The sequence below is a fragment of the Meleagris gallopavo genome, chromosome 1 (assembly GCF_905368555.1).
Source record: "Meleagris gallopavo chromosome 1, MGAL_WU_HG_1.1, whole genome shotgun sequence".
In the NCBI taxonomy this organism is placed as follows: domain Eukaryota; kingdom Metazoa; phylum Chordata; class Aves; order Galliformes; family Phasianidae; genus Meleagris; species Meleagris gallopavo.
The window spans coordinates 73,492,718-73,518,005 of NC_139404.1; the positions used below are offsets into that span (position 1 = coordinate 73,492,718).

The 25,288-nt window shown below is 39.7% G+C and overlaps 1 protein-coding gene across 2 annotated transcripts in view; it reads left to right on the forward strand.

Annotated features, from left to right (window-relative positions):
• Positions 1 to 11,675: 11,675 nt before the first annotated feature.
• The window catches only part of NTF3 (neurotrophin 3), a 71,955-nt gene continuing 58,342 nt past the window's right edge, over positions 11,676 to 25,288 (forward strand). Inside the window, exon 1 of one of the 2 annotated variants that reach the window (XM_085234104.1) lies at positions 11,676 to 11,879. Coding sequence is in view for 1 of the 2 variants with exons in the window: in XM_031555526.2 (XP_031411386.2) it covers positions 11,862 to 11,879 (18 nt within the window). In the remaining variant the exon portion in view is untranslated. The remainder of the gene's footprint in view (positions 11,880 to 25,288) is intronic. The other variant, XM_031555526.2, reaches the window with a different exon arrangement.

A 25,288-nucleotide genomic window follows, 5' to 3' on the forward strand; every position in this document is an offset into this window, starting at 1 on the left:
CCATGATCAAAAAAACCAAAACTCCTTCGTTTGCACCAACTCCTAAGCCATTTGTTCAAGAGATGGGTTTTTAGGCTCATCCCAGTATTGTTTCCTGCCACTGAAGGTACAGATGTAATAACCACCTGCACACCTGTTCCTTCAACTACCCGCCCCAGTCACCTGAAGTCATCTTTGATAGCCTTCAGGCTTTTCTTACCAACTTCTTCACTGCCAGCCTGTACTATCAATAGTGGATAGTAGTCAGAAGGGCAGATCAGTCTGGGAAGTCTCCTAGCAATGTCTCTGACTCTTGCCCCAGGGAGGCAGCACACCTCTCTGCGGGTAAGATCGGGCCGGCATATAGGGCCTTTGGTTCCTTGCAGCAGGGAGTCGCCAATGACAACCACCCTTTTATCCTTCCGGGTGGAGGAAGTTTTGAGGCGCAGGGTTGACCGCTTCCCCCGAGGCACCCTCACGGGTGGCCCTCCCTCCACACCTGCACACACCTCTCCCTCGGGTTCCAGGGCCTCAAATCTATTCCGCAGAGGCACCTGGGGAGCCGAGCATGGTCTGGGGGGGGGACGCCCACATCGCCGAGTCGGTATCTGTTTCCACCCATCCTCTCTCAAACAGCTTTGCTCTAGTCAGCAACAACAGGGCAGAGGCTCCTCCACTGAGCAGTGGATATCACCTTGCCCTTTTGGGAGAGAGTTTTGTCCCAGTCCCACACCCCCTAGTTCTACATAAGTATTGTGAGGGGAAGGAGAAGACTGAGGGCTCACTGTATCCGGAGCACAGTCTGTGTGTCGATTCCTCTCCATCACCTGTTTGCAAGGCGACTGGAGGCCACATGCCCCATAGGGAGCCACAGTTGCATGCCGGGACCTTGGGGCTGATAGGGCCTGGCACCACCAGTCAATTTCCTTTTCATAGTCCTTGATGGTCCTCAGCCTCTCCACCTCTTCCCTCAGGCAGGCCACCAGACTGAGAAGGTTACTTCTACATTACTGTGCTAATAAAGAGGAGATATAACATAAGCCAAGTATTACCCTTTAGTCACCAGTTTTCTTTATTTTCTGCTAAGTTAGATACAAAGTAACTTTAAGCTCAGTGTGTATTATATGCTATGGCACTAACTTCAGGGTTCTGAAGCGTTTTACCTTTCTGCTGATAAAATGACAGTTAAAGGTCAGGGCACTTATTCAGTGGTCACAAAGCTGAAAGCGTTTTGTATTCATATTCAGTGGAAGGAAAAGACCTTTTTGTTGCACTTCTTTCCTTCAACAATCCAGACAAAACATAAGGACATTTCTCAGCAGAGCAGCCACCTGCCAGCATGGGTGCACAATGTTTATCTATCTCTCTGTGTCCTTAAGTGTGCTCCTCCTTGTTATGTTAACCCCTAGTACCAAATGTTAGTCTTCCCTTGCTTGACACTAGCAGACTTAGGAGAATTGCAGAAAAAAATGATTTTGGCTCTTCACAATAAAATAAAAGGGATGGGCAATTTGTTCCTACACTTGGACACTGTCCTGTGATTATTGAGTATTTTCTGACTATGTTGTCTCAGTCATATGCATCCATAGCACTGTATATTCAGTGTTTAATGTGAATGCTTGGTGTCCTGGACATTTTGTTTGAATTTTAAATCTGTTCCTATATCATTCTATTCACTTTCAAGGAGATGAGGTCAGAAGCATCAATACATGTCAGTGACATCCCAACTCTGCTTTTGTAGAAATTACTAACAAAATATTCAGGATGTAATATCCCACACTGTTTACACAACACTACCTCATAACAGTGTCATCTCAGGAAGTTTACTTTTCATATGAGTTGGAAGGAAATCTATTATTCAAAATAGACTTCTTGCAATAAATAAATTAATAGGTAAGCTTTGCTGCTACATGTGATTCTCAGTTAAGTTTTCCAGTTGTTTACCTTAAAATATTGAACGTTTTTAAAATATATGATTTGAGACTGATTTTACTGATAACCTAGAAACTATGTGATGGGGATGTAGCTCATTGATAGATGACCTGCTTTGCATGTGTGAGATCCAGGGTTCAGTCCACAACATCTCCATCAGCTTCTTGCAGGGATGGGAAGAAAAAATCACCCTTGTGAGGCTGACTGTGTACAAGTCTATGGGGCCAGATGACAGGCATTCCAGAATCCTGGGTGATGTGATTGCCAAGATATTCTCCATCATATTTGAAAAATTATGTCTGTCGGATCTTCATCTGACTGGATCTTCCATTCTGACTGGAAAAACGGAAAACATCACTTCCATTTTAATTGTTATGCTTCCCTTCCATCTTGGGATATTCTATGATTCTGTGATCCTAAGTGAACTTTGCAAATGGAATCCTTCCACATACAAATGTTTTAAAACTAAAATAATATTTTTTACAAAGTTTTTGATTTTTTTTTAATCAGACCTAAAAGAAATAAAATTATATATAATTTTTCTACAGAAGGATTGCTATTCTTTAGTTTCTCAAAATACAATGACCTCCAACACAAACTGTTCAGTAATAATCTGAGTGTAGTAGAAAAGGTTTTGATGTCAGAGCTGTACTCTGGGTGCATTTCTGAATGTGTAAGAAGACTATGCATTCAATTGTAGCTCTTAAGAACTGGCCTAGGTAGACAGTAAAATGAAATAATTGCAGAAAGGATTGTGCCTCAGGCCACAGAAGAAATAAGGTCATGTCACATCACCCTGCTCTGCCTCTTGGCAAGTTTTTGTACTCTCATCATGCACAATCAAAAAATTATCTGTGTTTCTCTTAATTCCTTTAGCTGCAGTTCAGTAACACTTATTTCTTCAGCTATTTCTCCACTTTTCCTCTAATCCTTCTTGTTTGTCTCATGCTCCTATACAGTCTGTCACTGCACTTCACTTTTTCACAGAAACAAACAGAATCAGTCTTACAAAAGGGCAGGCAATGTGCTAAGTGCCTGTTTGGGACCAATGACTGTGTTATGCACACTATCTAACACAATCACAGCACAAGAATGTGGAACTGCTTATGAATAGGAGTCAGTAATAGAAGTTTGCACACTGAACAACAGTTGTGGTGGGGGAAAAGCACTGTTGATCAAACAATGATATTGGCATATCCAGCTCATTTTTGCTGAGAAATGAAAAAGAACAATGAACTGAGGAAAAAGACAAATAAACAAACAACAACAACAAAACCAGGAGATTTTAACTTGAGGCACTCATAATGTGCCAACTCAAATTCATAAGCGTAAAATGTACCATATAGACACCCTGCATACACACAGACCATACAACCCCACCAGATACCTGAGCTGCAATTCTTGTGTGTAGCGCTACAGTTTCTTAGTAAATTCAGACACGTTAATGCAAAACCCAGTCCTTGAGTGATTTTTAGCTCTTCCTTTTAAGGAGATGGCATAGTTTTCCTTTTAATTTTTGCATTCCTCCCCCCACCTTCAATCTATTGTTATCCAATTCATCGATACAGGACTTCTGAAGCAAGCATTGATTGTAACCAACATTTGCTACAAAAAAGGATGTTTTATCAGTGTAAGCCATTTATGAGTATGTACAAACATGTCTATTGCCTTTTAACCCAAGGATAATTCCTTAGAAGTCTTGGATGTTCTTCATTTTATTAAGCTGATTCACAATACCATCTCTGGGAAAAACACACTGAAGCATGGAATTGCTCTTGAAGACCCTGAAAAACAAAAATGACATGTGGCATTCCTCTCAGTGCAGAGTAAGGCTGCATGGCTATTTTTTCCAAGTGAAACAGCTTGCTGAAGGTATCGCATCACAAGACAAAAGCCAATCTGTGGGCACAGGTTTTAGGACACATTGTATGATAGGGAATGTTTTGGTTCTAGCTATACATTTTTATAAGGATTTTTTGCAATTTACTCACTTGCTCTGTCAGAACTGCAATTTGTTCTTCTTTTAGATAGAGTACAATATCCATTTTTTTTCCTGAGACACAGAGGAAGACAGAGGGCTTTTATATATGAAGAAGAGAAAAATGTTGAAGGAAGACACAGGGAAGGCAACAAGATATGATGAAGAAAGTGCTCTTATTCTCACAAGGTCCACAAGAGCTTAATTGAAAGTAACACTGTGCATGTGGAGTTTGATGTGAACTAATTTAAATTTATCATTATTTGTGTAACATTCTGTGTCTTTCCCCTATGATTATGTTCCTATAATAATAATAATAATAATAATAAAAAGTCAAGGATTCATAGAGCTTCGATTTGCTTAAGGTTTAAGGGAGCTGGAAAATTTGCATTTAACAGCTGCATTTGACTACCACACTGATTAGTGCCTTGCTGCAAAAACAACCTTAAATTTCCAAAGAGCTAGTCATCAAAAAAATTTCTATTTGCTCTTAGGTTAAGAAATTGATCCTGTTCACTTCACACTGTTTAGGAAGAAAGCATGATAATTAAGGAAAAGACAAGATGTTTGCATACACAATATATTTTGTTAAGAAATCTATCCTTTGCAGCTACACACACATACACTGCAGCTACATTACATGACATAACAAAATCTTGCTTTATATAAGAAAAAAAGCACACTGGCCTAAAGCCTGTCTTTACCAAATGTTGTTGGCTATTGAGAAAAGTTATACATACCAGGCTTCAAAGAGGATGTCTCAAAGGAGAAAAAACAGTGAATAAAACTCTAAAGCAATGTTGAATGTCAAACACAGTGTGAGTATTGGAGATAACATATATGTATTAACCTCTTAACAGTTGTAAAACCCCATACAGTTTCTGATTGCTGCTTGTGTGATCAAGCTTGCATGACTCATGCAGTCATCCTAGTCGTGAACAATTATGTGACCAAGCCCATCATGCTGTTATGAACACCCTCTGTTGTCTGCTCAACATGTGGTTTCTTCATTTTCCTTCTTTGCAGCTCCTTAACCACAGTTGTCATTGTGGTCATTGTGGCTCTTGATAAAGAATTTCCTTAGCTACACAATGGGAATTGGAGATATGGCAGACAACAAAACAAGTGAGTAGGATCCTTCTATACACTCATAAGCATGTGTGGAACCATCAGTGATGACTGGTATTTGAGAAGAGAGATTTACCATGACCATGTAGCAGGAAAGTATTTGGAACAAGATACCTTTGAGGGAGAGAGAAGCATGACTCAGAGTTACAGCTAGTCTGTAAACTAAGAACTTAAACATAATTTTGTTCATGGACAATCTGTATTACAATCAGCTTTAGTAGTACTGTTCATTCAAAAGAACATGCTGGATTTTTCCATTCAGACCCTTTTTTCTTCGTTCTATAATAAATAGTGGGATCAAACACCTGACTGTCCCCCTCCATCAGTCCTTCAGACTGAAAAGAAATGATCATTTTAAAATCCTATATCACTTAGCTACTTACTTTCTTTGCCTATTTCATTACAGACTGAATTTTTCTTTCCACTGCTTCCAAATAAATAAAACTAGGGAAGGATGGATTCTGTCAGAAAATAGTTTGTCTATTTATGTGGTTAAAAGAAAGTGAGATGTCAGCATTCTCTTTCTTATTGTCAATCTCCAAAAAGGCTAAGCATATAGGAAAAAATCAACAACCCCCAAACAAAAGAAAACAAAAAACCCCAAACACTTTCATTTTACACAACTCCTAAGCAGTGTTCTTGACTGTAAGCATAAGTTATCTTTGTTTGTCTGTCCTGTTGTGCATCTCACACTAAATGTAGAGCACCATCCTCTCTGGGCTCAGCACTGTATGATGCCTCTAATCTCTGGTACTTGGAGCCTTACATATTCAAGGGGATAATCTATGACCATGCTTGAAGCTGCCTTTGCAATCTTGTCTTCTGGGTAGGGAGCAAATTTGGTCTTGAGAGCAGGCACTGGACTTGTGTGTTTCCACTTACTCTCATGTCATTTGCTGCATTAGGGCTCTTACAATAGTGTATCTCCAAATTCACATTTGGGTACTACAGTGCATGGAAGATCCTAATGACATCACTACCAAGCCACACTTAATATTAATAAACTAAGTGTTCATGGGCAACAACACCAGGCATAGAGCAGCTCAGATTTGTGCTAAAGAACTGCTCTAAAAAGGGCAGCAGTACACAAATTGCTTGTTGGGGATGGCACTTGGAACAGACCTGCCACACACTCCCTGGGAACTGCTGCAGAGAACATAACAGACATATGCATTAAATGTTTTGTACAGAAGAAGTATTTGGGCAGTAGATGAGCATACTTTGTATGCCTTAGTATGGGAAATTTCGTATTTTTTAAAAAAGATAGGCATTAACAAATGATAGTTTGACCCTCAGCTGTTTAAAAAATCCTCTTTATACAGCTGAATTAACTGAAATGGGACTTTCAGTTTTTGAATGCCTGAAAGTTAATTCAGACCATGTTTGCTGTCCTGTCCCCCCTCCAATAGATGCAATTTCACAATAATATTTTAGAAAATTAAAATTCAGAAGCTCAGACAAATGAGAATCAGTATCCATTAAAAAAAAAAAAAAGTTTCAATAAAAATGCCTTAATTCAAATAAAAGTGCCTTGCTGGGTTAGAATCCTCAAATATTAACTGCCTGGTATAAAAGCTAGTGGTGAGAAGAGCCCCATCAACTTCAGAGAACGATTTCTCACATATATTACACCTCATTAACTGAATAAAGAGCTTTCTTTTTATAGCAAAGTCTCAGAACAAAATGAAGACTCTACTCTGAAATAATTTAAGAAAAATATTATATCATAGTTGCATTTCCAATGTTACTCTACCTTATGTTGCTGCTTGCCTTATTAACCTTATTTTCTATTGTTTTCACTACAGGAAGCTGCCCCCCCTACCCCCCCCCCCACCTCCCCCCCCCCCACACACAAACAAACAAACAAACAAAAAACAACCAGAACACCAGCTATATTTCACGCTAAGACTAAAAATGTAAACACAAAAGTCAGAGACACATTTCCCTGTGAGTGGAAATCAGATGTGGAACTGTCGCTTTTATTTCAGAGATAAACTGAAATAAACTTAATAAACATAGCTCATGTTGTGCTGGCTAACTAGCAATGATGCAAGGCCCTTAATTTTTGTACCGTTTACAAATGGTTTAATGACCGTTTAATGGCAGACTTAAAAGTTATTTATTTTTTTAATATTGAATAAAAGGAAAATATTTGTCTTTTCCTTTTGTTTCATTCTCTTAGAATCAGCTTCAGAAATTGCAGTTCTCCTGGATCTTACAGGCACAGAAGCATCAGTCCAGGAGCAAAAACCAGTACTGAACTTTACTACCCTGCTAGGGAAATTTTAGCATTTTACTAAGCAGCTCTGTTGTTCGCAGTGTTTCAATGCAAAAATATTCTCAACACTCATAAACAAGAAATGACTTTTTTTACAGATAATCATGTGAGTTCTGTTCAACTAATTTGGTAATCAAAACAAACGACTAGAGGCTAAAAGTATGTCTATTGTTAGGAAAATTTTTCTTTTTTATTTTCAGAAATTGTGTCTATAATCAGATGCTGCAAAGTTTCTTGATTATTCCTGCAATAAAAAACTGTCTCTGGAAAAATTAGATACTATCAGAAGAAGACAAATATTACACAAGCCCCAATATGTGCTAAACTGAGAAGTTTATTACATTGCATTATTACAGTAGACAAGATTTGTGATGATCCATAACCCTATTGCCAAACCTTAGTTATATGTTGGCAAGTATATGTCTCTTCTTGTATATTACTTAGTATATACCTCTATTTTGATATAGAAGTACAGATCCCTACATTTATGAAACAAGAAAACCTCGAAATGAAAATTATTTGTGAAACACTTTAAATTTTTGTTTGTGTAAAGCTATGTTGTGTATGTAAAATGTTTCATGTGAGAAAGTGCTAGTTATACTTAATAGGTACAAAATTTTGAATCTGATTTAATCTCACCTTATTAATCCTCAGGAAAACAGTTTTACATGTGAGCTAACTGCAGAGACTAGCACTTTCAGGAATAGGTCTGAACAGCAATGACTCTCAGAGTCTGAAATTAATTCATGGTTCTTTTTATTTTTATGGATTTTTATGTTTTTCTTCTTGAAATGTCTGCAGCTCTGGACATATGTTTTTCAGTGTGTCACCTTGAATCTGTTCTGCTAATTGCTATAATCAAATCTGATTATTTTAAGAACTCATCAGATAATTTTTTAATGAAAGAAAAAGCTGCTGAAGACAACTTTCCAAAAAATGTATAACAGAACAAAATATGAAGCTTACTTGGAATTTCTCTTTAACACCTATCATTTCTCTAGATTGAGTTCTGGAGTACAAGGGAGGAACAGAAACTCCAGCACGAGTGTACATGATGGCTTAAGTTCAGAACTGATGCAGATGAAAGGGAGGCCAAACTCAGTGATGTTTCAGCAATTATATAAACTCTGAAATCATACTTCTGGTATTCTTGAAATAATATTTAAATTATGTGGTTGGTTGGGTTTTTTTGCTTTATTTCTCCCCTCCCCTTCCTCTCCCCTCCAATAACCTATTCTTTCCTGCTGCTATTTCTATCAATTACAGAAAACTATGCTTCGATTTTTGTTTTTAATGAAACATTTACAACAACTGTCACTGAAAATCTTTTCTAGAGATGTTTACAAACACTAAAGTTCTGGAAATTTGAATGAAAGTATTCTTACACAAAATGTTCAGAGCTTATCTTTTACTTCTTTTCAGTCTTTACTTCAAAACTAACTTCTCATAAATGGAAAAACACATGGCTGGAATATATTTCTACTGTAGATAAATGTATTTGTTGATGTATGTCAAAGCAACGATGAGGACAAACTTTTTGAAACAAGTAGTATCCCTGCAGGCATTCCTACTCTCAGTATCTGCTCGGGACAACTACCACAAAGTGGCGCTGTTGCAAAACTAACGGTTAATGGGGAAACCCTGAATATAAAATGAGCCAAGGCACCCATAAAACCCAGTGAAAAGCTTCATCCATTTACTTACTAACATACAAATCTTCTCTATAAGTATTCTATTTTATTAACATCTTAATATGTCTAGAAAAAAAACTGCCTTCATAGTGTATAAAATATTGTGTATTCTGAAGTCTAATCAAAGGCCTAGTTAATCAGATGACTTCTTATTATTCCAACTAAAATCCTCAAAAACTGAAGATTATTTTCTACAATATGCTCAGAGAAATATTTCAGTTTCTTCAAGACTTAACAGAGATTTGCTAAAAGTAACACAACCTGATTGCTATGTCAGAATCTTGGATCAAAGGACTACACTTAAGATAACAGTTTGAGATCTTTATTTTTGTTAAAAAAAAAAAACAAAAAACAAAAAACAAAAAACAACCAACCATAACTCATGTTTGAAGTGTAAAAAAAAATAAATTAATAAAATTTGTTTGTTTTAAGGCTTATCCTTAAAATACAAGATATAACACGGCACCAAATGACCTAGCAGAAGATGTAAAAATATCTAGACAAAAACAGTTTAAGGAGAGAAACATCTTTAGAGAAAAATGTGCAAAGCTGCAAGTACCAAGCATGTTTCCTTTTTCTATAGCTGTAAAAACACACCGTCTACAATGCTTTTAACAGTGCATGCATATTTGGCAAGATTAAGTTGTCACATCTCATGTTACAAGGTGTCTGACAGCCCACAGACACAGACAACAAGTACCAGGCAAAATCCCTCAATTTATGCATACTGCCTAGCTCTGGCAGATTCGCCTCTCATCAGAGGGAGGCAGCCCCTTTGCTTGGGATGTTTAGTTGTACACTATTTGTTTGCTTTTTTTTTTTTTTTTTTTTTTTTTTTTTTTTTTTTTTGCTGGACTACCTGCAAATGTGAAGTTCCTAGTGTAGGGTTGCTTTCAGAAGCTTAACCCTTTGCCTACCTCTGGAGTGCCAAGGGAAATGATTTCTATTCCTAGAGCTGTTTATCTACTTGAGAAGACTAAAAGCTGAGTCATATTTTAGGCATTTCTCAGATTTGACTAGAGTGTTGGGATGGGGAGAAAGGAGTCAATTCTTATATCCTTTTAGTTGAGAAAAATCTAAAAAGGATGGAAACTGTATTCAATCAAATAGCAAAGACAAAAAGGCTCATGAGCTGGTCAAGATTTGTGTTGTGTGGGTTTTGGAGTGTCTCTTGGTTTGGTTTATTGTTTTGGGTTTTTTTTTTTTGTGAATTGACAAAGCAGTAGTTTTCAATGGAATGAATGCTCTTAAGAGTCAATGAAAGAAGATTACTCTCTTGGTCCACATCTGGGCAGTTAGGGAAAATAAGCAATTCAAGCAGGACTTAAGAAACAGATGCAATATAGAGAATTTAGACTTCTTTAAATAGCATTATCTTATGGTTGAGAAAATTTAGGTAAAGGACAATAACAACAAACAACACCTACCAATCCACAGCGGAAAATATTTTATGAAATGGTGACAACTATCTAGCTAGATCTTGAAGAAGATGGTACAATGCTTTAACAGTATTAGAGGTCTAATAATCCTTACAAAGGGAGGAGAAAGAGGAAAATTTCTTTGTTAAATAACAAAAGAGAAAGATTCATGATCTTGTGAAGCATCTGATGACTTCTGTTTTAAAGTATTATATCTATCTTATATCTATCTCATATAAGCAGATTCTTATGGTTATTACTTGTTCAAGTATGCTTGAATCAAATAGAAAAGAAAGATGACTTAAGCATGTAAATTTAGAGGGAGACTTAGAGGAATGCAGCTAAATTTATCAGCCATCTCTGTGAGCAATCTCTAAATAAGAATTTTAGAAACCAGTCACTACTGGTTGCTGATTAACTTTCCATATTTTTGGCACTCACCATCTTTTTCCTAATGGACTAATCTGCAAATCAAAACTGGAGGCATATCTGGACAAAACTCAACTCAGGTCTATTCTTTCTATTTTTATGATGTGAGGAGTGACTTGGCTGAGAAAAACAATCACAAAATAAATAAATGTGCCTAGAATTTGGAACTTATAACAATAACAATAATAATAATAAAGCCAGAGAGACACTGGAAGTTTATGGCTTTTCAATTCTGTTTCTCTATTTCACCTGTTTTGCATGTCCTATAATGATTTCTAAATATGGGTAAGAATAGAAACTCATGATGGCAGTTTGACCAAAGACTGCATGTGTGTATATATGTGAGTATGCATGTGAGAGACAAAGCAAGTGTGGGGGGAAGAGAGAGACAGAGAAAAAAAGAGAGAAAGAAAGAGACAGAGACAGAGAGGAGGGAATGGACTATTAGAGTTGCACATTCCTGCAATGAAATACTTGCCTTCTGAGAGTCACAGTCCAGAAGAGATTGTTATATGGTTATGTTATAACAAAAGAATTACAGAAAATATTCCTGGATACTAAGACTTTTCTTTATAATATGAAAAGATTTTGCCAGGAAAAGGAATGAAATCATCAGCTGAATTAAGAAAAAAAAGAAAAAAAAAAATAGACACATTATGGGTATTGTAAAGCATATAACAGAAAAAAAAAAAAAAGAAAAAAAAAAAAGACTTTTATGACAATTATGTTACTGTCAAAAAAATGTGTCACTCTCCGAAATTCCCCAGCCAGGCAAAATTTTTATAAATGGTAGGTAGTGAAAGCAGAGCATGGCAATAAAAGGGTTAATCTACAGAGCAGAACCATCTGGCTGAGCTGGTTTGTTATAATCGAGGAGATTATGTTCACGGGACTCAGAGTTAAAGGCTCCTCTCCCATAGAGCAACTCTGCACAACCCAAGCAGACCAACTTTGGGACTTTGAATGAACATATTTACATTTACCTTTCTCTTCATGTCGACTTTTCTGGAAACATTTACACGGATGCCATGGTTACTCCTACCACGGTAAGGGAAACTTGACGTTTTCTAATAGGGTCGTAAGAGGGCGGGGAGAGGAGGGGGGAGAGGGATTCTTTAAAGAATTACAATGGTAGTTTGGGAGGGGTGTCTTGCAAGAAGTAGATCTGTCCCAAATGTTGATGCGTTTCCCATTGTGCCTCCTCCTTCCCCCACCTCTAATTGCCCTACAGCTTGCTTTAGTCCTGAGATTCCTCTCTCCTCCTGCTCTGCACACTGTTGTTCAGATCCCTTGTAAGAAAACAGTGGAAGAAAAATATGAGGTGCTAGAGGAATCTAATTTAAGAGGCAGAAACAAAGGAGACTCTTAGTTTTATTTTAAGACGGAAACCAGAAACTTCAGATGTAACAAAAGGAGTTGCAAATCTTGAGTAGATGTTGCAGGAACCAGACTCAGAATATACAGCAGACTTGCCCTAAGGGAAACTTAGAGCCCATGACACGCAAAGTCAAAATTCCTAATTCCTAGTCCTCTCCTGTCTCAGGAACTTATCTTCACTGGAGCTTTGTTATTTTTTGTGCTAGTCAGACACTGAAAACCCTACTCATGACCTTTGAATCAATCTCCTTTCCCCTCAAACCCAACACTAAATTCTCTGGAAGGAACTGGAGATCAAAGGATACCCTGTACATCTGTGGCTAGGTGAAAAAGATACACTCACTTTGTGTGTAGGATGGCAAGGCGACTATTCTTACGCTCCAATTTTCAGTGTTCAGTAAGCGTCCTCTAGGAATGCAGCACACAACAAATAAATACAGACATATAGAGAGCAAAATAGAAAGCTGTTTCTCATCTAAACAGCTGAAATGCAGCTTAAAGCATTAGTTACTGGCGAGTCTTTATGGAGTTACCAAATGTTATTAGCTAAGAGGGGAAAAAATCCTTGAATGGTTTAGATAGTTTTCTGATCAGTTCTTAATCCTTTATTAAAATAAACGAGAAAGCTCTGTGTTGGTCCTATCTCTTGAACTATAAATACACATTATTCAGAGAGATGGATATTTTGGAATGAAAAGGGCTGCTATGCACACATTCTCTCATTCCTATATTGCAAAACCATTTATTTAGAGGGGAGTGGGTATGCTTTTTCTTTCCTTTTTAAATAAACAGAGAAGTGTGCTGTATGGTCCAGACAATTGTTATGAACTGCAGTGTTTCAAAAAGCACTCTTAACTCTTAGGCTCATGTGATTTGTTGCATGAGAAGTGCAAATGGTATGTAAAGTTTGACTTAACACTGTGCCCTCAGGAAAATACCCAGACAAAAAAGAAAGACATTCTCAGGCACTGAAATATGTGGCCTGTGCAAGTGTGTAAGTAGAGGAGTGGTACAAAAACACTTATGATGTCAGAAAAATGAAAATAACTAAACTACCTTGCTTTGTGAAAAAATAGACAAAAGCAGTAGAGAATGAGATTTAAGCATGATTTCAACAACACGTAGTATAAAGACTTATACTCTTAGATACACATGTCAGTACCAGAAGCTGAGTAGGGGGAGGAAAGCAAGGTACGATTGCAGACGGAGGACTCAAAATATGGGGAGAAGATAAACCAGAAGGGTCAGGACAGGAGTGCTTTGTGTAGGAAGATGGTATATTTTGAGATAACCAATATATTTAGTGTTTCTTATTTATTTATATATTTATTTACCCAGGGAAAAATTAATTAAATAATTCATAGAAAGAAATACCTCAGGAGTTTGTAGGGAAAGTATTAAGTGCTGAAAATAAACCACAATGTACTGTGCTATATATTGGGTAGTTAGAACAGGTAAGCCATGCAAAGGTAGTCAGCATAAGAGGGAAACTACTGCAAGGCAACTGGACAGAGAGAATCTTCATGGATGGAGAAAAGTTTAGGACTCAGAAAGGGAATATCACTTGAGAGGGATGGCAAAAGATGCAGACTGGATACTGGGTGAAAATATGAAAGGGACCTCCAAGGATGTAGGAAGGGTGTGGGGAGGGTATGCAGTGGGAGTTTAGAGAGAATGGTGAAACACAGTGCAGGAAGGATGTCTGGAGGAGGAAGAAAAATGCACATAGGTTTCTCTGAAAGTAACACCTTCCTGTTTATTTCCATTAAATTGCAACAAAGAGCACAATTACACTATTTGATATAGCATATTCTCAGCTCAAAACACTATTTTTCAACAGTCACCTCCATTAACTATGCATTTTCACCAGCAATGAAAAAGAGCCTGCACACCACATTCATAAATATCTGCATGGCTGTCTTTCATATCCACCTCTATGTAGTAGGCCAACAAAGTAAAATAGGAGGCATTACTTTCAGAGCATCTCTCATATCCCATATTTGGATAGAAGCATGAAGAGCTAAGAGAAATTTCAGAGGCTATAAGCCTGATTGTGGACATGTTGTGACTGGTTATGAAGCAGAGGCAGAATGAAGGAAAAACCTGTGTGAAGGTACTGTGAGGAAATCTGAGATAAGTAAAATTATGGGGACAGGGAAAACTGTCAATATGAAGATGTGGCAGTTCTCATGAAGCATGAGAATGAGGAAAGAATGAAGAATGACGAATGAAGAATAAAGAATGAAGAATAAAGAGGGTATAAGGATGATATTAAGAGCTGGGTTTTCTGTAAAGATGTGTGGGCAAAGGGTAATCTAATGGAAGTATAGGACAAGAGAGCACAGGGAGGAATATTAGTTTTGTATTGCTTTGAAGACAAACTGAGGAAGTATTTCAATAGTTATTCGCCTATTAGAAACGAAGGAAGCCTCTTATCTGTAGTCAGGATGGAACAGGCAACATGTAACAGGAGAAGCAGCTGAGGAAAATAGTGGAAAGTAACAAACAAAAGCGTAGGATTAGGAGAACACATACAAATAAAAAAAAGGAGTGATATTTTATTAAGCGAGATGCAACTAATGTACTTATGACTCTGTAGTAGCACTAGCTAAAAGAAGCAGAAAGAGGGAATGGAACCAATGTGCTTGCAGAAAAATGACTAAAGATAGAAAGGGGTAACTACCTGCAGGAGTTTATAGGCCACATGGCTGTACTAATGTAAAAAGTGAAGTGTGAAGCGTGTGGATAGGTTAGTGGAGTTAGGAGTTGTAGGGCATGAATTGGGATTAAATGAGAAGGACAGCTCATGTAACAAGGGGTGAGAAATGATGGTGTGTGAGCAAGAAGAGAAATTGTCAGTTTGTGAGTATTTGTAAGGATTACAGACAAGAAGGTGGTAGAAGTGAACAGCTGTCTGATAAGTGAGTTGTGCACACAGCATGCTCAAAATAAATGAAGTACAGGTAACTAGTAGAGAGCTGGGTGTGGGACCTGGGAGAATGACAACAATTTGAGGTGGGGAAGGGAAGAGCAATGAAGATTGGGAAGGATTTTATGAGGGTGTAGACAGTCTGCAGTTATCTGTCTCTTACTTTGATGAAGGCTGTCTAAGAATGCAGGCGGAAATGCATATGTAGATGCATGTAGACTGGGAGCTAAGTGCAAGGGGCAAGCAAGCAAGAGGCACAGAAAAATGCATATTGTGAGTAAATGGTGTGTGGATATACGCAATCACAGAATCACGGTATCACAGGAATTTGAAGAGACCTCTGTAAAACATCAAGTCCAACTCTCCTGCTAAAGCAGGTTCCCTAGAGTAGGTATCACAGGAAAGTGTCCAGGTGAGTTTTTAATATCTCCAGAGAAGGAGACTTCACAATCTCTTTGGGCAGCTTGTTGCAGAGTCCTGCTACCCTCAAAGTAAAGAAAATTTTTCTCAAGTTCATATGAAACTTCCTGTGTTCCAGATTGTACCCTTTGTCCCTTCTTGACATCCCTCTGGACACAACCAAAAAACATCTGATCTCACCCACTTGATACTCACCCTTAAGATATTTATAGGCCACCAGGAGACCTATGTCCATCTCTGCAGAGCTCCTTTCCAGAAGGTCAGCCTCTAACCTGTACTGATACATGGAGTTATTCTTCCCAAGGAATAACTACATCTATCTCTGCAATTGCCCTTGTTGAACACGATAAAATTCCTCATCACCCAACACTTAGACTATCTAGGTACCACAGAATGGTAGCACAGGCTTCTAGTGTGTTAGCCACTCCTCCCAGATTTATGTCATTCACAAACTTGCAGCAGGTGTTCCTTGTCCCTTCATCTATGTCACCAATGAAGATGTTGAACAAGACCACACCCAGGACTAACTCCTGTGGAGTTCTGCTAATTACAGGTCTCCAACTACACTCTGGGCTGCTGATCACAACACTATGAGCTCTGTCAGTCAGCCAGTTCTCAATCCACCTCACTGTCTGCTCATCTATCTCACACTTCCTTGACTATGAGGATGTTAAGGGATACAGCATCAAGATCTTTGCTAAAGTCAAGATAGACAATACCCACTGTTCTCCTCTCATCTACTCAGCCAGTGATGACATCATAGAATACTACAAGATTGGTCAAGCATGATTTCCCCTTGGTGAATCCACATGGACTACTCCTGATAACTTTCTTTTTTTTTTTCCAATTTCCTGAATATAACATCCAGAATAAGTTGTTCCATCACCTACCTGGGGAGAAAAGTGAGGCTGACTTTCAAAGATGACAAAGAGCAATTCAACAATTACTTCTGCCAGATCCCTCAGCACTCATGGGTGCTAACTATCAGGACTTGTGGACCTGTGGGCATTTATTTAGCCTACACAATCTCTGACCAGATCCTTCTCAACCAAGTAGAAGTCTTCCTTTCCCCAAACTCTCTCTTGTATCTCTAGGGTCTTGGATATCCAAAGGGCAATCTTAGCAGTAAAGATTGAAGCAAAGCATCTCCGCCTTCTCAGCATCCCCGCCTTCTCAGCATCCTTTATTATCAGAGCATCCACCTCATTGAGCAACAGACCCACATTTTCCATAGACTTCCTTTTTATGAAGACATACTTAAAGAAGCCTTTCTTGTTGTCCTTGCCAGATTTAATTCCAAGTGGGCCTTAGCCTTTCTCACTTCTTCCCTGCAGCCCCTGACAGCATACCTATATTTTTTCCAAGCTACCATACCCTTTTTCCACATTCTGTAAACTCTTCTATTTTTTCCATGAGGTCTTGATTCATGCAAATATCCTGCTACCTTTGCCTGATTTCTTGCTCTTAGGGATGCACCGATACTGAGCTTGGGAGAAGTGGTACTTGAATGTAAAACACCTTTCTTGGGACCCCTTATTTTGCAATGTTCTAACTAGGCCTCCAAGTAGGTCCCTAAAGAGGTCAAAGTTGATTCTCCTGATGTCCATGGTGGCAATCCTACTTTTTGCCTTCTTTTGTCCTTGAATACCACAAACTCCACTGTCTCATGTAGCTGCTGTCAAGGCTGTCCCCAACCCTGACACCCTCAATCAGCCCTTCCTTTTTTGTAAGAACAAGGTCCAGCAGCTGACCTCTCTTGATTGGCTCCTCCACAACATCTCTCAGAAAGTTATTTTCCACATTATTGCAGGAACCTCCTGGACTGTGTGTATACCCTGCAATGTTGCTTTTCCAGCAAATGCTAGAATTGTTGAAGTCACCCAGGAGACACACTGTCTATGATTATGGGACTGCTTTCAACTGTCTGTAGGTCTCATCAACTTCCTCTTCCTGATCAGGCAACCTGTAGTAAATATTCACAATGGTGTTACCCACATTTGCCTGCCCCTTAGTTTTCACCCATGACCTCTCCACCCGTTCATAATACATCCATAGGGATTCAAAAGGATCACCCATAGCTATACACACCCTTGAGGTGGCTGACATTCTGGGTCGTGTAATGGGAGGCAACTAAGAAGCACTTGTTACTATTCTGGTTGGTCTGGCTTATTCCCCAGTCATAAGCATAGCATCAGCATTGCCATTTTTAACTCCACTTCTTGAGTCCTTTAGTTTAAAGCCCGCTTCACTAGGTTAATCAGCCTGCTGCTGAACATTGCTCTTTCTCTTCTAGACATATGGACTCTTTCCTCCGTAACAGGTTCAAAATCTTCATTGGAAGTCCCACTGTGATACCCTCATATCAACATCAGCCATGTATTCAGGAACTGATATGAACTATATAACTATTTCTGGCTTCCCTCTTTCCTCCAACTGGGAAAACTGAGAAGGTAACATGGGCACCAGTGTTTTTCACTTGTGCTCTCAAAGCTCTATAGTTTTCTTTGATTCTGCCCATTTTCTGGCTTCCAGTGTCATTCATGTATACGTGGAAGGGCAATAAGGGATAGTAGTCCATGCTCTTGACAAGCTGTGGCATGCTTTCAGCAACGTCTTGGATCTCAGATTCCAGGAGGCAGCATACCTCTCAAGACACCTTGTCAGTCCAGCAGAAAGGAACATCAAAAAAAAAGGGAGTCTGCAGGCTGCTGGTATGTTTTTTTCGTGCAAATCTTGGCCATGGCTGCTTATAGTTGTACAAGCATATCTGGCTTTGAGAGTGAAGCTAGAGAGTGTGAACTCAACTTCAGACTTGCTTTTGTGGATCACCGGGGATCAAGGTGTCTTCCTTTTAGTGTTGTTCACTTCTGGAATATGACTATTAAGCAACTTATCTCTCTCTCCGTTGGCACCTCTATCACTACAAAGCCCTTAAACTGCTTCTTGCAACCCAGTTCCTTGTTGTAAAAGATCATCCATGTGAGTGTATCATGTGTTAGTACTTACCTTATCTCCAAGAGAAGGTTCAAGGCACTCAGTGCTACCAACTGTCTGAAGACTCGTTTCTTACCAGTTCTGTCTCAGTGGATGCGGTAGATATCTCTGGAACTTTCTCTATAGGGACACTAGTTTTAGCTCTCAGACAATTGTTTACCCCCATACTGGCAGACATGAAGACTACTTCCCTTGGTTGTGAACCTGCAAGCAAGTTACAGCACTTTGTCCTGCCTGCACAAACTGCTGTTATTGAGTGCCTCTCCCAGAGTGTTAAAGTGGGCCATCCACCATCCTTCCTTATATTACATACACTAGTCACATGAAAGCTCATAGATCTCTTTCCAGTTTTTTCCAGGGATCAATTCCTGAACAACAACAATAAACAAACAACAACAAGAAACCAAACCAAACAAAAAAAAAACAACAGTGTTGAAGTCATAGGAAACAAACTGCCACCAGTGCAGGTTAGGCTACAGTGCTAGTATTCCTCTGCACACTTCCTCCCTGTTTAACCATTGAGCTAATAGAAAGCAAATGGTAATTCAATCTGCCAGCTGGCTGGGAGAAGAGAAAGGGATTGACAGGCACAATTAGTGCTAGGTGGTTATAGGAAGGTGTTCAAAGCATGAGTAAATCGTCTATGTTCAATGTGAGGAACATGGAGTGTTTGCATTCATCTGAACTCCTTTGTAATCATGGTACAGCCAGCAAAATCTTTCTGCAAAGGTGGGAAGATCTTGGTGAATCTGCATCTGTGTTCCAGTGCTGGAAATAAAAGAGCACAATTCAGTAGTTGTGTGGTACAAGCATCTCACTGCATGAGCAAGCTCAGTACAGCGGTCTTAAAGCCCCTGTCCTTTTAGGACAACAATCATATGGAAAGCTCAGAACAAGATCATATAGTCTTCTCTCTTTTATCTTTCTCTTCCTCTCTCTTCTCTGCTTCTTCATACACATACACACACATACACGTAAGTCTTGCCCAGTCTGACTTTTAGGTTTGTATTTGAAATTTTCCTCTGTGGAAATACATACTGAAGATATGTGTAAAAGAAAGCAGAGTTGTTTTGGAACAGGTTGTGTGTCTGTATTTACTGTAACTAAATTCATTGGTCATCATGCTAACCAACAGGAAAGTAACCTGTTGGTTAGATTTAAATGCACGTGAAAAGGACAGCAGTTCCATATTTCCAACAAGCAGCGTCAGAAAAACAGAGTGTATGACTCAATGCTACACTGTCTGTATTTTTGAGTGAGTCACCACTCATCTAGCCATGTAAATATACAGATTGCATTGAACAAGTCCCATTTTTGTTATCTGTTACATGCCTGTACCAAAGGCAATGAAAACATTCCTGGAGGATTGCTTCTTTCTTTTAAGATTTATAGCACTCCTCCAACATTTTCTGTGCTTCAGCTGTGTGTGTTACCCATTGTGGAATTCAAGTGCTACTTTTCAGTTGCTCTCTCACATCTTCCAGCACTAAATTTCTTTATTTGGGTTTTGTCCCTACTGTACTTACTGCATGTTTTATCTTACGTTACCTGAGTTAACATGTAAGAAACTCTAAATCTAATTAACTCAGATATATTTATTTCTTCATTTCTACTTGCTAGAAGTCTAAGTTAGTATTTTCAGAGCTAGCTGACATCAAGCCAGTGAGTTGCAGAAGACAGAAGGAAAAGTTTATTGTACTATACATGAATGTCTAAAGGTTTGTCTACCTTCAGAAGTGAACTCAGGTTGTGAGTGTGAAATTTAAACCCAACAGCTGCTTCTGAATAACTTAGTGGTTAGACAAGTTCTAAGCATCCTCTCCTACAGCTTTTTCCTCGGCCAGGAGGTGAACAAGCATAATTTCTCATTCTGGGCCCAGGTGAACCTGATGAGATTTAATAAGGCAAAGTGCAAGGTGTAGTACAGATTGAAGTAATCCCAGATACAAGCACAGACTGGGAGAAAAACTCCTCGAGAGCAGCTCTACAGAGAAGGACTTGGGGACCCTAGTGGATAAAAAGCTGGATGAGAGCTAGCAGTGTGCCCTTGAAGCCCAGAAAGCTAACAGTATCATGGGCTGCATCAAAAGAGGAATGGCCAGCAGGGAGAGGGACTGCTCATCTATTCCCTGCCCTCATGAGGTCCCAGCTGGAGTACTGTATCCGGGCCTGGGTGCCCCAGCACAAGAAAGATTTAGAAGAATGGAATATGTCTGGAAGAAGGCCACAAAGTGATCAAAGAACTGCAGTATCTCCTATGAAGAAAGGCAGACGCAGCTGGGCTTATTCTATCTGGAGAAGGCTCTGGGGAGACCTTATTGCAGCCTTCTAGTACTTAAGGGGAGCTTATAAACACAAGAGAGATTGACTTTATACAGTATGATAGTGATAGCATAAAGGGGAATGCTTTTTAATAAAAGAGGAATTTCTTAGAGAAGATACTAGGAGGACATTTTTTACTCACAGAGCACTGAAGCACAACAGGCTGCCCAGAGATGTTGTGAATCACAAATCACAGAATCAAAGAATTGCAAAGATTGAAAAGGACCTCAAGAGATAGTTGAACCCATCCTTCCTGCTAGAGGAATACAATAGGTTGCACAGGTAGGCATTCAGACAGGTCTTGAATATCTCTGTAGAAGGAGACATCACAACCTCCCTAAGCAACCTGTTCCAGTACTCCATCACCCTTAACATAAATAAGTTCTTCCGCATGTTTGTATGGAACTTCCTACATTTAGATTTGGGGCCATTACTCCTTATCCTATCACTATGCACCACCAAGAGAAGCCTAACCTCATCCATTTGCCTCCCACCTCCCTTTAGATATTTATAAACATCAATCAGATCTCCCCTCAGCCTTCTTTTCCCCAGGATGAGCAGATCAAGGTTACTGAGCCTTTCCTCATATAAGAAATGCTCCAGACCCTTTATCATCTTTCTAGCCTCCACTGGACTCCTTCTAGGAGATCTCTGTCTTTTTTGGATGGGGAAGCCTAGAACTGGACACTATTCTAAATGTGACTTCACCAAGGCAGAGTAGAGAGGAATCACAGAATCACAGAATCAGAACTGTGGGGTTTGGAAGGGACCTCTAGAGATCATGGAGTCCAGCCCCCCTGTCAAAGCAGGCTCCCTCAACCAGATTGCACAGGTAGGCACAGGTAGGCCAGACACGTCTTGAATACCTCCAGAGAAGGGGACTCCATAACCTCTCTGGGCAACCCATTCCAGTGCTCTGTCACCCTCACCGTGATGTTCTTTCGCGTATTGCTGTGAAACTTCTTATGATCCAGTTTATGGCCATTTCCACTTGTCCTATCCCCACAGACCACATGATTGGCCATGTCCCTTTGTCTCCCACACTTAAGATATTTGTAAACATTAATAAGATTCCCTCTTATCTTCATTTCTCTGAACATGACCCAGGCTGGGTGGCTGAACAGACCCAGGCCACCCAGCCTTTCCTCATAGGGAAGATGCTCTGAGCACTTTATAATCTTTGTGGCTCTCCTCTTTCCAGAAGATCCATGTCTTTTTTGTACCAAGGAGCCTGGAACTGGATACAGTACTCCAGGTGAGGCCTGACCAGGGTAGACTATAGGGGGAGAATCACCTCCCTTGACCTGCTGGCCACACTCCTTTTAATGCAGCCCAGGATCCCATCGGCCTTCAGGGCACACTGCTGGCTCATGGCCGACCTGTCGCCCACCATGACTCCCATGTCCTTCTCCCCAGAGCTCCTCTTCAGCAGGTCATCCCCAACCTGTACTGATACTTAAGGTTATTCCTCCCTAGGTGCAAGATTCTACAGTTGCTCTCGTTAAACCTCATCTGGTTCCTTTCTGCCCAAATTTCCAGACTGTCTAGGTCCTGCTGAATGGCTGAATGATTCAGGATCATCTCCCTCAACCTGCTGGCAATCCAGGATACTGTTGGCCTTCTTGGCCACAAGGGCACACTTCTGGCTCATGACCAAATTAAAGCTGCATAGTTGCAGGTTTTCAAGGTATTTGATGGCAACTCTGCTCACCGAAGTGAGTTTGGAACTAGGTAATATTTAAGGTCCCTTCCACCAAAAACTGTTATACGAATGAATGAAAGCAAATTTTCTTTTCTTGAGAGATGGAATTTGGACAGTATTTGGTTTTGGGTCCAAGAAAAGATAAGATGTTACAGATTTCAGCAATAAAATCTGTTTTTATTTGTGAGGTCAATTCACAAATGCACTGTAGACATTTAACCAGTTATCCCAGTATACTCTCTTCGAGGTTAAACTTGCCATATCACTAAAGGCTGAGATCTGCAATGATCTTTGTTTCAGAAATGCTGAGGTTATGATAAAACTGACGTGTTAGTGGAGTAAAACAGCTGTTGTATAGTTAGCTGATTAAAAATAAAATAAAATAAAATAATAAATAAATAAACAAATGCAAAGAATATGGTGTATTGTGCTTTAATCTGGCAGATAGTTAAGCACCATACAATTATTCACACATTTTCCCCTCACTCCCAGTGGCTTAGAGGAAGGAAATGGGAAAACACTAAACAAAACAAAAACAACGTAGAACTCATGGGGTGAGATAAAACGATTTACAAAGATAGAGAAAAGGAAAAGAATAATAGTTATGAGTATCTTTGTTTATACATATGAATGTATACAACAAGTGATGCACAAGCAATTGCTCACTACCCCCTGACTGATGCCCAGCTAGACCCCTGAGCAACGGAAGAGTGAGATAAACTCTTCCCCCCGCTTCAAAACTCATTCTGCATGATGTCATATGGTATATAATATCCGTTTGGCCAGTTTAAATCAGCTGTCCTATTTCTGTTCCATCCCAGCTCCTTGGGCCCTTTGCTAAAAATGGTCCTGGCTCTGTACAACACTGCTTAGCAGCAACTGTAAACATCAGTGGATTATCAGCACTGTTTTTCTTCTAGAGCCTATGCTTAAACATAACATCATACCAAACACTCTGAAGAAAACAATTCCTTCTCAGCTGAAACTAAGGCAATATTCACCCCTTATCCTTATTCCCTTATTCGTGTTCAGGTCCCACAGTTTCTACACGTCCTAACTAATTACCATCACCTACCTTGTTTTGTTGTTGTTTTTTAATATATATACACATACATTATTTCCATAGTCTGTGGGCTATCCATTTAAATTGTCCATGTTATTCAAATAGTTCATAACTTTGAGCTCCATCTATCATAACAGTCCTTCGGTGCAGGAGGGATGATTCAGTGTTGGGTTACTGCGTGCAGAAGCTAGTTCTGGTTCCATCAGAGAGTTCATTCTTCTTTAACCTGTGTAGTTCTTATTGTACTACTGTTAAAAAGGCATATAAGAACCGTAATAATGATGACATACATTATTAGGTAGCAATTTAACATCACACAATTCAAATTATTGGCTCTTCTCACCCAGCATCAAGTCACCTTGAGGTACACAACGGACATTCCCATCCACATTACTCACCGTATGCACTTAGGTCTCTGGGTGAAAGCAATCCCATGAATAGGCTTGCCTTTGTCTGAGGCACGAATAACTCAGTCTGTTTTGCCCAGCTCTTTCTTTATGTGCACCACCTGGTCTTCGTCCTCTTCTGCGGTATGCAGGAGGTTTGACTGGGCAGGATCAGCTCATTTGGCAGAACCCTGAGTGTTGACTAACCATGCAGCTTTTGTCAAAAGTACACTGCAGTGTTTGAATGTCCCAGCACCCGCTGGTCTCAATGCAGTCTTTAACAGTCCATTCACCCTTTCCTCCAGTAGCTTCTACAGCTCATTGTATAAGACTCCATACAGCAGCCTTCCATCTCTGATGCTTTCTCGCAGTGCAACAGGACCCATCAGCAAACATTTTCCAGCAGTTTATGATGCAGCGGAGCCTCTTCAGCACGTGTAACCTCCTCTTCTGGTGATATTTTGAAATCTTAAGTCTTTGGGCCAGTCCATAATCACTTCTAAGCTTCCTGGATGACTGAGATTCCCTTTTTGAAACTGTTGTGAGATTCATGTGATTCACTTACTCCACATACCATCAGCTGGACGATGTGGGGACAGGACCCTCCCTCTGAACATCAAATCCAGCACAGGCAGTTGGGAGGCCAAAAGGAGCTATGCTTCACTACCAACTACTTCTGAAGCAGCTCGGAACCCTTCATTTGCTGCCAATATCTCTTTTTCAGTAGGAGTATAGCAGGCCTCAGATCCTCTGTATCCGTGATTCCAAAACTCTAGGGGTCAAACTCGTATGTCCCCTGGGCCTTTCTTCCTGAAGCTCCAAGCAGGGGCATTCTCCCCAGTTGCAGCATAGAGCACATTTTGTTACATCTTGCCCTGTCCAAACTGGCCCAAGGGCTCCTGTGTGAAGTATCTCCTGTTTCATTTGTTCTAGGTCCTGTTGTTGTTCAGGGCCCTATGTGAAATCATTCTTCTTCCAGGTCACTTGATAGAGGGAGTTTACAATCAGACTGTAATCTGGAATATGCATTCTCCAGAAGCTCACAACATCTAAGGAAGCTTGTGTTTCCTTTTTGTTAGTTGGTGGAGACATAGCAGTTATTTAATTGATCATGTCCTTGGGGATTTGGCAGTGTCCATCTTGCCATTTTATTCCTAAGAATGGGATCTTCTGTGCAGGTCCCTTGATCCTACTTTTCTTTACGGCAAGATCAGCCAAGACCCAAGAGTACTCCAGGGGGGTCTCATTAAAGTAGACTTGAG